Source organism: Urtica dioica, chromosome 9 (assembly GCF_054948205.1).
Source record: "Urtica dioica subsp. dioica isolate 48M chromosome 9, U.dioica_male_clone48M_v1_H2, whole genome shotgun sequence".
Classification (NCBI taxonomy): Eukaryota; Viridiplantae; Streptophyta; class Magnoliopsida; order Rosales; family Urticaceae; genus Urtica; species Urtica dioica.
In genome coordinates this window covers 28,001,913-28,014,133 of record NC_142764.1, presented here as the reverse complement: position 1 = coordinate 28,014,133, position 12,221 = coordinate 28,001,913, and the positions used below count along the sequence as shown (strand labels likewise).

Here is a 12,221-nt window from a genome sequence, read left to right as displayed (position 1 = left end):
ATCATTTTTTTATGATAAAATAAAATTCAAATATTTCCATGTGGACGAAAACATATGACATATATTTCAGATGATGTATCATCATGTGAACAATTTGAATGTTATGTATATATATTTGTGCATTATGTACATTTGGGTATATACGTAAATCTGGTCATGTTAATAAAATGTATGACTATTTACTTACAATTAACGAAAAATCAGTATATAACAATTTTATTATTATGTTTATAAAACTATACATCTATAGAATTCGAGGCAATTAGTGCCATTTTTTCCATCGAAACATAAACACTCTAAATATATTCATAATTATTTTTTTCTTCTTCCTAATATTAGTGGTCTTTATTAAGTCTTTTATATAACTCACTTGGAGATTTTCTTGTATGGATAAATATGAACGTTTAATTTTGAAGAGTTAGGTACCTAGTTGACTTCTGGAGCACGAGCATCATGATAACAATTTGAACAGCATTAATTTACCTGAAGTAGATAATTAAGAGTTTGTCGGAACTACAAAGTCTATATAAAGTACAAACCATGAACGATAACTTGAAAAGTTTATGAGTCAGCGTTTAAGGCTTTTTATAATCCTTAAATATGATATATTATTGTAAACCTGAAGTCTCAGTTAATATTCTATTAGAGTTTTTATTTTTATTTAATTTCTACTGGCTAGCAGAAACTTAGTACCTATACAAAGATAGGAAAGAGATTTTTATGCCATAAATTAAGCTTGTGAATAGCTGTATAGGTTTGGTTATGTATCAGGGTCAACGTTATTGGCTGGGTGCTTTGAATACTAACACTGCTCTTAATTGTCTAAATAATACGTCAGAATAATAATTTATATGAGCTTACATGAAAATGCAATGTATAACATTATTTCGTAATCTATTTTGATTTAGTATCATTGTGAAATTTTCCTCATCCGTGGTTTTTCTTGACTTCTCTGTTATAAGTAAATATGTTATTCTTTGATTTTGTAAAATAATCTTTATTTTTCCTTTTATAAACGTACGTTAACTTAAAAAGTTTATGTATCAATGTATCAGTTTTTCAATCCTTAAATGATATATTATTATAAGCCAGAAATCAATTTATCTTCTATATCAGACTACTGTTCTTATTTACAAAAATAGACTAGAGACTCTTGCGCAATAAACATTAATAATGGCCGAGTTTCTGGGTATCTATATAGCTGGGTAGGTTTTGTTACAAAATAGGGAACAGTAGGTTGGGTACTTTTGAATGCTAGCACTGATCTTAATTAACCTTCGCTAGCTTATATCGTATACGTGTCAAGTATCTAAATACTGTACTTACGAATAATTCTTTTTAGGAATAATTTTACTTTTGCCCCCTGAACTTATAGACAAAGCACAGACTTTATCTCGTCTTTTGTTTTGTAACAATCATTACCTTCAACTTTATTAATTTTTTCAAAACTCATCCTTCTCAAATATTTAACAGATCTAACTAAAATATTGGGTAAAATCGTAAAAAAAAGACATTTTTAATTTTTTTAACATTTAATATTAGCTCTCTCTCTCTCTCTCTCTCTCTCTCTCTCTCTCTCTCTCTCTCTCTCTCTCTCTCTCTCTCTCTCTCTCTCTCTCTCTCTCTCTCTCTCTCTCTCTCTCTCCACCTGCTTCGTATCACACGTATGGTGCGTAAAAAAGTAATAACAGCAACCAGACGAGTAGTAGCAAACTACGTAGCTGGGACATTGTGTGTATATAATATACATAGATACATACACACAGTAAGCTAGCTAAGTTCTCCGGGTGGATTTGGGCTTATGTCTGGGTTTAGAAGAAACACGCGGATCGTGGTTGCTATTCGCCGCGGGCTCGTCATAGTCGTTCACTCTCACTCCGACGCCAGCTCGTCGCGGGCCCCACCGCCGCTGGCTCAGGTCCACGTCCTCGAACACATATTTTGCTGGCCTGCGAATCCAAGATCAGAGACCAAATCAAAGAACAAAAAAAAAAAAAAAAAACAGAGCATGGCCTGCGAATCCCAATTTTTTTTTTTCTTCTGCAAATTGCTCTAGTATTCAATTTCTATCGTACTGTTGGATTGCAGATATCAATCTTGTACCTAGAAGATTTGTGCTAAAAAAAAATCCCGTGAAATGATTCAATTAAGTTTGCTTATCTGAAGTTAATTGAAATTTTGTATCTGAACTTTGTTTATCTTTTCCTTGGAATGTTATTATATTGGGGTTTTCAAAAGGGTCTGATTGAAGAAGCTTTGGAAATAATGAAGAAGATGGAGTATAGCTCGTGATGTTGTTACATGGAATTCTATGTTCTGACTTTTTCATGTTGAAACCATTTTTTTGTTTACTTTTTTTGTTTTTTGTTAATGTTACTTAAAACGAGAGAGATGTGTGCAAAATCGTTATATCTGGAACTAACTTGAACAGTTTGTGCATAACGAATAGAGTTGTTCCAGATAAAAACCCCAAATTTTTGTTTTTTGTTATGCCCGTTTTGAAACCCATTTAAAAAAATAATAATAAAATAAAATAAACCTGGAAATTCGAAGCTCTTGTGCTCTGTTTCGGTGAAAAATTACAGATAAAAACCAATTAATAATAAATAATATCACTAATCATGTATATTTGTAAAAGATAAAAAGAGATAATTATAGGCTCTGCTTTTTTTGGGATTTCGGAGAAGAACAATAATGATCAAAACTTACTCTATTTCGCGCATCGGCGGAATAAAGAGAAAAAAGTAAAACAGAGTAGAGAGAGAGAGAGAGAGAGAGCGAGAGAGAGAGAGACTGAGTAAATGCTAATATTAAATGTTAAAATAATTAAAAATGTCTTTTTTTACGATTTTACCCAATATTTTAGTTAGATCTGTTAAATATTTGACGGAAGGATGAGTTTTGAAAAAATTAATAAAGTTGAAGGTATCGATTGTTACCAAATAAAATGCGGGATAAAGTATGTGATTTGTCTATAAGTTCAGGGGGCAAAAGTAAAATTAATCCTTCTTTTTATGAATTCTTGTATACAATAAACGATATTACTTTGTTAATTTAACCTGCGCTTAAAAAAACATACCAATCAAATATGTAATGAGTGATAGTATTCTATTATATTCTTGAATTGGAAATCGTAAGTTTGATTATGTTAGGGTCTGTTTGGAATCTGGCAAAAAATATGAGGGAAAAGAAAATGAAATTCCGATGTTTTTTTCTAGCTTTCTTTTCAACACTTTCAAACATTATAATAAATTTTGATTTTTCCATGAATTCTCTCTACAATTTTTGTTCTCCTTCAAATTTTGACATTAAACGACTAGTTAGTCCTAGGTCGGCGCAGAAAAATCGGTGAAATCGTAAATCGGATTGGACCACTGGTTCTTAGATCAACGGTCCAGTTTTAAACGGTTTAAATTTTCACTGGTCTGGTCCGGTCCGGTTTGTACTTTTAAGCGGTTCCATCCGGTCAAAAAATTTTAAACCGCGGTTTAGACCGAACCAGACCGGTGTGTATTTAATATATATGCGTGTGTCTAAAACGGTCCAAAAGTGGACTAGACCGGTTACTATTTTTTAAATAAATACAAATAAAAATAGCTCAAACGAAAATGGTCCAATTAAAGACGATCTAACGATCTAAAATGGTCCAATTAAAGACGATCTAACGGTCTAAAATGGTCTAAACAGTCTAAAACGACTTGAAACGATTTAAACTGGATCAGATTGTTTTAACAGATTTGGTCCAGTCTGATTTTTTTTCTTAATTATTTGATCCGGTTGGGTTTAATTTTTTAAACCGTTTAGATCGGTTCAGTTTCTTTGAAGACTTAACTCAAGGACCGAGGGACACGGACCCTTACAATTTTCTAATTTTCATCTAGGATTATGTCACCTTTTTATGTACATATAATCGTCATTTTTTTTTAATAAATAGTGAAATTCATGTCACCTGCCTTGTGTTTTCTCATCTTTGATTTTTATAATAAATCTATGTGTTATTGATTTCCATTCTATTTTTTTAAGTTGTTTTTTTATTCTATCATTTTAATGTAATTAATTTATAACAAATTATTTTGAGTAAAATAAAGAAGAAACGGTATGAAGTTAGCCAAATGACCTACCCTCAATTGAAGTTATAGTTAAATTATATAAATAATTAAAGAAATAGTCCAATTCATATTTACGACTCCATATCATAGTGCATGCATGCATCATACTTTATTTTGAGCTATTTTTTTTTTAATATTTTAGATAATTCGACTAAAATTTTAACGTAGTAGGGAGTCTAATTCTCTCCCTAAAAATGTACAACTATCTAACAAAAATTTTCAATTATCTACTAACTGGCCTAATTATATTTTCTGCCCATGAGTAGTCCTTAATTTTAAACTTGGCACTTGTTTATAAAAGCTACTTATTTGACCAAAAAAAAAAAAAAAGAGGTGGTAACCTGTATCAAAATGATTTTTTTTAAGGGCATTTGTTGTAAGTTAGGATTGAACCCACGACTTCTACTCTAGTATGAAATTGCCATGTCAAAATGATTTGCGCTACATTATATTGCACATATCTGAATAATCTTATAAATACCCACATGAAAATACTAAATTACCCTTACTTATGTTTTTGACCATTTTAAAAAATAATTAGACCATTTTTGAAAATTTCGAGCAATTGACAAATTTTCGACCATTTTTGCTAAATTCTTGCCCAATTTACTAGCTTTTTTGCCAATTTACAAAATTTTGGTCAAAAATTTAAAATAATTATGATATAAAAAGATAAAGCTATGTTAAAAAAATAAGGAAAATATTTTATAAGTTTCTTTGTGAAATATAGGGAGGAGATTTTTGTGCAATAAGTTGATATTGATGAATTAATGATTACTATAGGTTTGGTTATATATACAAGGGCAATATTATAGGTTGGGTGACTTTGCGTACCAACACTGATTATAATTACGTGAGTATAATCGTTTTCTTTTCTGTATCTAGTATCTCAATAATGTACTACTTGACTTAATGACCAATTTAATTACTTTCGTAAAGTCTGAAAATATCATAAAACAAATTCTTAGTTTTGCACACAATCCTTATCTGTTTTCAACATTCAACCAATAAGTTTTGGGTTTGTGAAATGAAAACCATAATATTTACATAAAATAAAAGTCCCTAAACACGAATTTAATTGTTTTTGATACATGAATATTTTTAGAGTGACCAAAATAACCTTAAAAATAAAATGTGTGATATGCAAAAAACCAAACTCTAGTTCTTCTGAAAATTCATATGTCGCTAATTTCTCCTTAACACATTCACATGCAAATAGAAACACGTATCCCAAATCCCAAAGCATAAGACATAAATTAAGATTTTTTTTTTCATAACTTCGAATTTAAACAAGAAACATATCCAAAACCTTAAAAGTCGAACTAAATTCAGATTAAACTATTAGTACTTTTTTTTTTGGAAAAGGTAAACAATTAGTACTTATGTGGTGAATACGTCAAGGGTACTTCAGATTAAACATATAAAGCCCTGGCCCTTGATTCCTATTTGTTTTAGAAAATGTGGACGGCACCACAAAAAATTTAATTTAAAGTCCTCGCTTAAAATGACAGAGGACCGTAACTACACGGAAACAATAAAACACTCACTTAGTCATTTACGACCTCTTGCATAGTGTTAGGAATCCCACATCGAAAGTGAATGAGAATTAATAAGAGCTTATAAAGGTCATGAATTACTCCTCTCATTACCAATTGGTTTTGAGATGGAACCCCATGATACTTTCACATGGTATCAGAGCCCATTAAGCCCAAACGGGTATCCGATCTAATCGTTGAGATTCGGCCCAAGATGACCGAACGCAAAGAGCCGTCATCTTGAGAGGTCGTGTTAGGAATCTCACATCGAAAGTGAATGGGAACTAACAATAGCTTATAAAGGTCATGAGTTACTCCTCTCATTACCAATTGGTTTTGAGATAGAACCTCATGATACTTTCACACATAGTACACAGTGGGGCAATCCCTAGACCAACTAATCTCCGATCTAACCCGAAGAGGATATTTGGCCAAATTATGACCACATTACCCGTCCTAGGAATGAACACAATATTGAAAATGTTGAGATTAACGGAAAATACTTTGGTGTCCTCTAGAATCATACCGACCTCTGTCTGAAGTGGGAAAATTGTTTAGAGGGGTATTTTTGTCCAAAAATATGATAACAATCCAATTTGAAATAAAATGCTCGTAACAAGTTTAGTCTTTATATTTTGCTACTTATTAAGTCTACAAAATAAAATTTCTCAAATATAATATATTAGATTAAATTTTTCGGCATATCAGGTTTCTATCGTATGCAAAAGGGATAATATACTAATTCACGATCGAGTATTGCACGTACGCATACATAATATGATAGATAGATAGTAATCATGGCATATTTTTGCATACTTGATCTCACAGCTCGGGATCAATTACTTTACTAGTTTAATTACTTGCATGATATATATATATATATATATATATATATAGTGAAACTAGAGCTGAAGCTGGGCAAGGCGGTTGATGTCGAGAGGGTAAGCATCGTTGGGAAAAAGTGCGTTGTAGGAGCGACGAGCTGTGATGTCGCTGATGGTGGTAGTTGGATGGAAATTGTCATAGAACACATAAGAGCTTCTGTTCCGGCAAGGTGTTGCTAATGGTAGACATAGTCCGCTAACACCTACCCGGCAACACGCCAAATTCTTCACCGTGAACCCTGCGATAAATTTTTAATAATAACCAAGATAACTGTCAAATAATGTTTATAGCACAAAAAAAGATCATGCGTGAGATAAGGGTGAACAATAGTTGATAAAGGAAAAATAATTTTAAGTAAATAGTCAAAGTTACGTTGTCAAATATTTTTAATATTGTGATTTTATTACTTTTAAAAGTTTAAGATAAAAAAAATTAGGTAATTGTAAATTTTAACAGTTTCACCAACTTTTTTTTACAAATTTCTACTATTTTGCAAATTCATTAATTTTAATCAACTATGTTTGTGTTGCGTATTAATCCAAAGGTTATGGAGTCACTATAATGGGAAGATACATGAAGGTGTGTCAACTTTTGAATCGATTGTACAAGATTACCAGATAAGTTAGAGGCGATGTGTCAACTCTAGCTGTTTGCGTTACCCAGAGTCGATAATTTATCCCATTTGACAAATAGACTTTCGTATTACAGTAACAGACTGATCTTTGTATATTTTGATCCGAATATTGTCCTTTAAATGTTATACGAGATAAGAGAGTCGAATCATGAAATATATATCTGTTCAGTAATTGAATTGTTACGATGAAACGAAAAATATGTTTGTATTGCATAGACTCAAAATTTTATCTAAATTATAAAAGAGACTTTCCCATTACTATAATGGACATATCTTTGCATATTTTAATCTAAAATACCCCTTGACCTCTAATACTTCATTAGTGAGTCTGTTTTTGCATCTCTTTTTTGAATTTTTATACATTATTGAATCTAGTCATATAAATTTATCAAGCAAACTCAATTCATTTTATAACATTTATATTTTCTTTCTTTCGATCTTTTAAAAAAAAATGTTTTACCAATTTCGATCCCTATAAATAATGACCAAATTTTGATTTATTAGACGATATAAACTTCGAAAATTTTTAATTTGAAAAACACTAGCTCAAATAAGCCATATATATGCATATATGGGAGTGCTTTGGTATTTTTATATAGGTAAATAATTAAGATATTAGCCACTAATTAATTTCAGTACTATCCAATTTAAGGAAAGCTGTCGGATTCCTTACCTGGAAAGTTAGGAGCTCCGAATATTCCGGTAATATTAATGTAGATAAACTTGGCGTTGCCGAAATCGGAATTCAATTCATCAACAAGTCTAACAAGCTTGTCGTTGAAAAGCTGAGAGGCGTTGTTTAGTCTCTCTACGCATGGAGACCCGTCCGTGCCAAATCTCGAGATTGAATACGGTAAACAACCAAGAGGTCCAATCCCAGGTAAAACTACTTTCCTAGCCCCTAAATCATATAATCTCTATAAGAAAAACAAATGTTAATTAACTCTATTACATAGTATTACATTAAAGCATCTAATACGAGTGTGGGTGAAAACCTTGAGCTGGCCTCGAAATTGATCGATAAGAACTTGAGCAAATTGTTCGGGTGTCAAGCGGCTCGTGAAAGACCCGGGCACGTAATAGTTGTTTACATAATCCTCGTTGCCCATTCCGACGTAATAAATGCACTTGTTTAAGTAATCCCGGGCCGCCTGTGGACTTCGTAGAATGCTCGTGACGCGCGAAAATGTTAATTCATGATTTCTCAACTGCTTATTCATGCTCAATACAAGTCCCTACGCCAAAGAAATTATATAATAGCTAAATCATTCCATTTAAATGTTACTCTTGATAAACAAAAATAAAATTAAAAATTAGAGGGAGTAATTAATGAAAGTTAAAGTACAAGTAGTAAGCCAGTTTCGTCGCGAATTCCTCCAGCCCCAGAAGCATAGTTAACGCCGTTTAGGATGACGTCACTGCTCACCGCAGGTGCAAACGGAGGAATGAAGTCCCGGAATCCCAATAGTTTAGCTGCATTAATGATACATCTTAACTAGACTTGAAATAATAATAATAATAATATGTTAATGTTGAAAAAATAACTGACATGGTGAAAAGGCTGCTTGATCTGTAATGATCTATATATTATTATTGGCCTGGTACGGCCGCATGCGTGCATGAATGATATATGTATATTTTACTAACAATATTTTACTAGCAATGCTTCAAGTAAATGAGATATTATTAGCTTCATCACCGTGACTCTCAATGAGATCAATAGCTTTTAAACCTAGAATAAGATTAAGTGTATGCTGCATATATAATATTATATAGTATATGTATATATAGTGACGGAGCCAGAAAAGCACATCAGGGGGGCTAATTTGAAAAAAAAAATTCAGGGGGGGCTTGATTGTAAAAATTTTATAAAAATTGGGTCAAAAGTATAAATTTTCAAGGGAAAAAAATATAATTTTTTTTTAAATAGGCAAAAAGTGCAAAAAAAAAAAAAATTGATGGGGGAGCTTAAGCCCCCCTGGGCCTTAGCTGGCTCCGTCACTGTATATATATGTACACACAACTATAAAACGTTACTAAAGCTAAAATATCGGCTAAAGTAAAGAATGAAGACTTTGCATGCATATATAATGTACATAATTAAATCGCAATTATTTTGATCTGAAAAAATATTAGTCGTAGTAATCTTAATTGGCTATTTTGCTATACCTAATGAAACTATGACTATTTTGCAAAAATCATAGTTTAAATTGGTTATTTCATACCATTTTTCCAAAATATTATACCGTACTCTCTAGCCATTTCATAAATAGCTTACGTGTGTGTATATATATATATATATATATATATATATATATATATATATATATATATATATATATATATATATAAAGTTAGTACACTAGTAATAAGGATTTATAAGTAAACATTACATACCAACATAATCGACTATTAAAGGGCCGTTGCTAAACCTTCCCGTGGCAATACGACCAGGGAAATCAATCCCGTAAGGAGGATAATTAGATCTGGCGAACGTTAATTGGAAATTGTTATTTCCAGGATCGGCCAGAGAGTCTCCAAATATATAAAAACATGGTACTTGCGGATCGCCATTAATCGCCCTTATATGCACCAATGCCATTATTAGCGCCACTGAAGCATAATATATGATCTTATCACTACCCATTTTCTGAAAGCAGGTAAACGAAATCTAAATGGCTATGAAAATGGATAGCTGTAATGGCCTTTTATAAAACCCAAAAAAATATATTTATGGTCTGCAACCTAACTTTATATGAGTAAATAAGTTAGTTATGTATGCCAATTTGTATCAAATAAGACGTAAAAAGCCAACCGAAATATTGGTTAATGAGTTTCCTTTTTAGCGTTACAAAAACATTGGAGTTAATTTAAAAATAAATACATAAATAAGGACATTACTGGAAAACTTGGTATGAATAAATTGTTTGACTAAAATGCATATAGTAATGTAATCCTTTATTTTGTTTGGTAAAATAGTACCTGTTAGGCTGTCCATAGTACATCCTACTTTTATGAGAACATGTTATCTACTATAGGCTACAAGCTAATAAATAACACGTATTATAAAAATAAATGCATAAAAGAAATAAACAACCCTTGTCCAAATAACATTATAAAATATCATGACAAATCTTTAGTTGTCATATAGTTGTCATACAGGGGCTTGTTTGCTAGCTAACTCAAACTATTTTTGTTTTCATATAGTTGTAGTCTAAAATTTTTTTGCAGTTATTTTCAAATAACTGTTTGGTAATGATTTCAGTTTTTATTTTATTCATTTTTTTGTAATTGTAATATAATAATTCACATAAGAATTAGACGTCGAGATATATACTACTTGAAAGTCTTTGCTGCGAATATAATGGTCGTACCTTTAGTAATAATGACTGTTCACAAGTTCATCGGAAAACACCGTTTGTCTTTGTAGTCAATACAACAAATATCAAATTTGTATACCTAATGTTGACTAAAAATAGTGAAAACTCATGTGCTCGACGAGAGGATATCACGACCAATTAATAGTTTGTAAAATGGAGTTCCGATTGTTTAAAGTTTGTCATAATTGTAAAACTTAAGTTTTCGAGGGAACGAAAACAAATTCGATAATCAAAAGTGAGGAAAATGAAATGATGTTGATAGGAGAGAAGGAAATGTCAAGAGGATATATTAAAAAAAAAATTAAAAAAGTTGAGTGAAAAAAAATTAGAAAACACCTAAAAACTGTTTTCTGATTTTCTTAATTAAAACAGAAAACATTTTGAAAACTTTTTTAGTTGTATTCTGAGAATCATCAAACAAACAGTGGTTCAAGTTAAAAAAGTCAAAAACAGTTTTCAAATGAAGAAACAAACAGGGCCGAGACATTTCACAAAAGCATAGTGTTTTTTAACGCTGGACAAAGACGTCAAATGCCTATCGCGATGGAATCAGTGGCAGAGCTAGGAATATTATTTCTGAGAACGATAAACAATTTAGAGTATCTGAGATAGAATCGGGAAAATCTCGAATTCAATATGGGATGTTGAGTTTCAGTCGCGGAGGATGGCCTCTCTATCCGAACTCGCTGTGTAAATCCTACATTTTGTAGCGTTTGGCATATTAGTAGTAGATTATTTTCCGTCGGGCTATGGTCCTTGTGAGTTGTATATATTAAACAATGTTAACCATGTCATTGTTCATTTATTATTTTGCAATTATTAGTGATCTTATAAATATCTCAATTATTTTATCAAGCCAACATTTGCACAACTGGATTTCAATTTCAAGGAAAATTAATTGAAAACCTTGGTGATTTAAACAGTAATCCATATTTACAGAGAAAAATACCTTATATCTCTTCTAAATAAATTCTGTAAAGTTCTACATGAAAATTAATTTCCTATATAGTAGATATCAACGACATCTCATTACATATATACGGAGCACAAATGATACATCTCTATCCAACATTGAAAATAGTTTAACTGAACTTATATTACCACGTCAAACGTCACGAGGCTCCATGTCATATATAATTCAATTGGCTATAAGAGAACATAATCAATGTGAGACTTTCTCACAAATAAAAACATCTGCAAAATATTCATTTATTGATTTAGTTAGTTGCAAATTCAATAAAGAATGCATCCCTATTCAAGGGGTTTCTTTTTCTCTGTTATTCTAAAGAGAAATGGCTATCTCCTAGCTAAAAGATCTTTATTATTGGGAATAAATAATCGTACAAAATTTCAGTTTTTTTTTTTTTTTTTTTTTTTTTAATAGAAACACTACTTTCGTACGAAAAATAGTAACATAGTCTTAACGAGGTGACTAGGCAAGTGATAGATACTTACATAGGGAACCTATAAAGTACCGATTTTATAGATATGAATTTTCAAATATGCCGATTAACTATTGATGAAATTTTAAAAATACCGAAAGTGTTTAAAAACTGGACAACTTACCCTTTATCATTTTATGATCTATCATTGACAAATTCAATTGAGAGAGGAAGATATGAAGAGACAGAGAGAAATAAAACACGGGAATCAATAAAGAAAAATAAAAGTAGCATTA

The 12,221-nt window shown here is 31.2% G+C and overlaps 1 protein-coding gene across 1 annotated transcript; it reads right to left on the bottom strand.

Moving 5' to 3' along the window:
* Positions 1 to 6,539: 6,539 nt before the first annotated feature.
* On the bottom strand, positions 6,540 to 9,765 carry LOC149386500 (GDSL esterase/lipase At1g29670-like). Its single transcript, XM_089626523.1, has 5 exons — positions 9,561 to 9,765; positions 8,509 to 8,636; positions 8,159 to 8,398; positions 7,837 to 8,080; positions 6,540 to 6,767 (listed from the first exon to the last, which is right to left on the bottom strand). The coding sequence occupies exons 1-5, from the start codon at positions 9,763 to 9,765 to the stop codon at positions 6,547 to 6,549; spliced, it is 1,038 nt and encodes a 345-aa protein (XP_089482649.1). The 3' UTR covers positions 6,540 to 6,546.
* Positions 9,766 to 12,221: the final 2,456 nt, after the last annotated feature.

Bases quoted from the DNA above. Each gene is read 5' to 3' on its own strand.
- LOC149386500 (XM_089626523.1), bottom strand. From the start codon at position 9,765: ATGGCATTGGTGCATATAAGGGCGATTAATGGCGATCCGCAAGTACCA. The intron at 8,399-8,508 runs GTACTTTAACTT...TCTTTGGCGTAG, and splicing joins ACGAAACTGGCTTACTACTT to GGACTTGTATTGAGCATGAA. The intron at 6,768-7,836 runs GTAAGGAATCCG...AATTTATCGCAG, and splicing joins CGGAGCTCCTAACTTTCCAG to GGTTCACGGTGAAGAATTTG.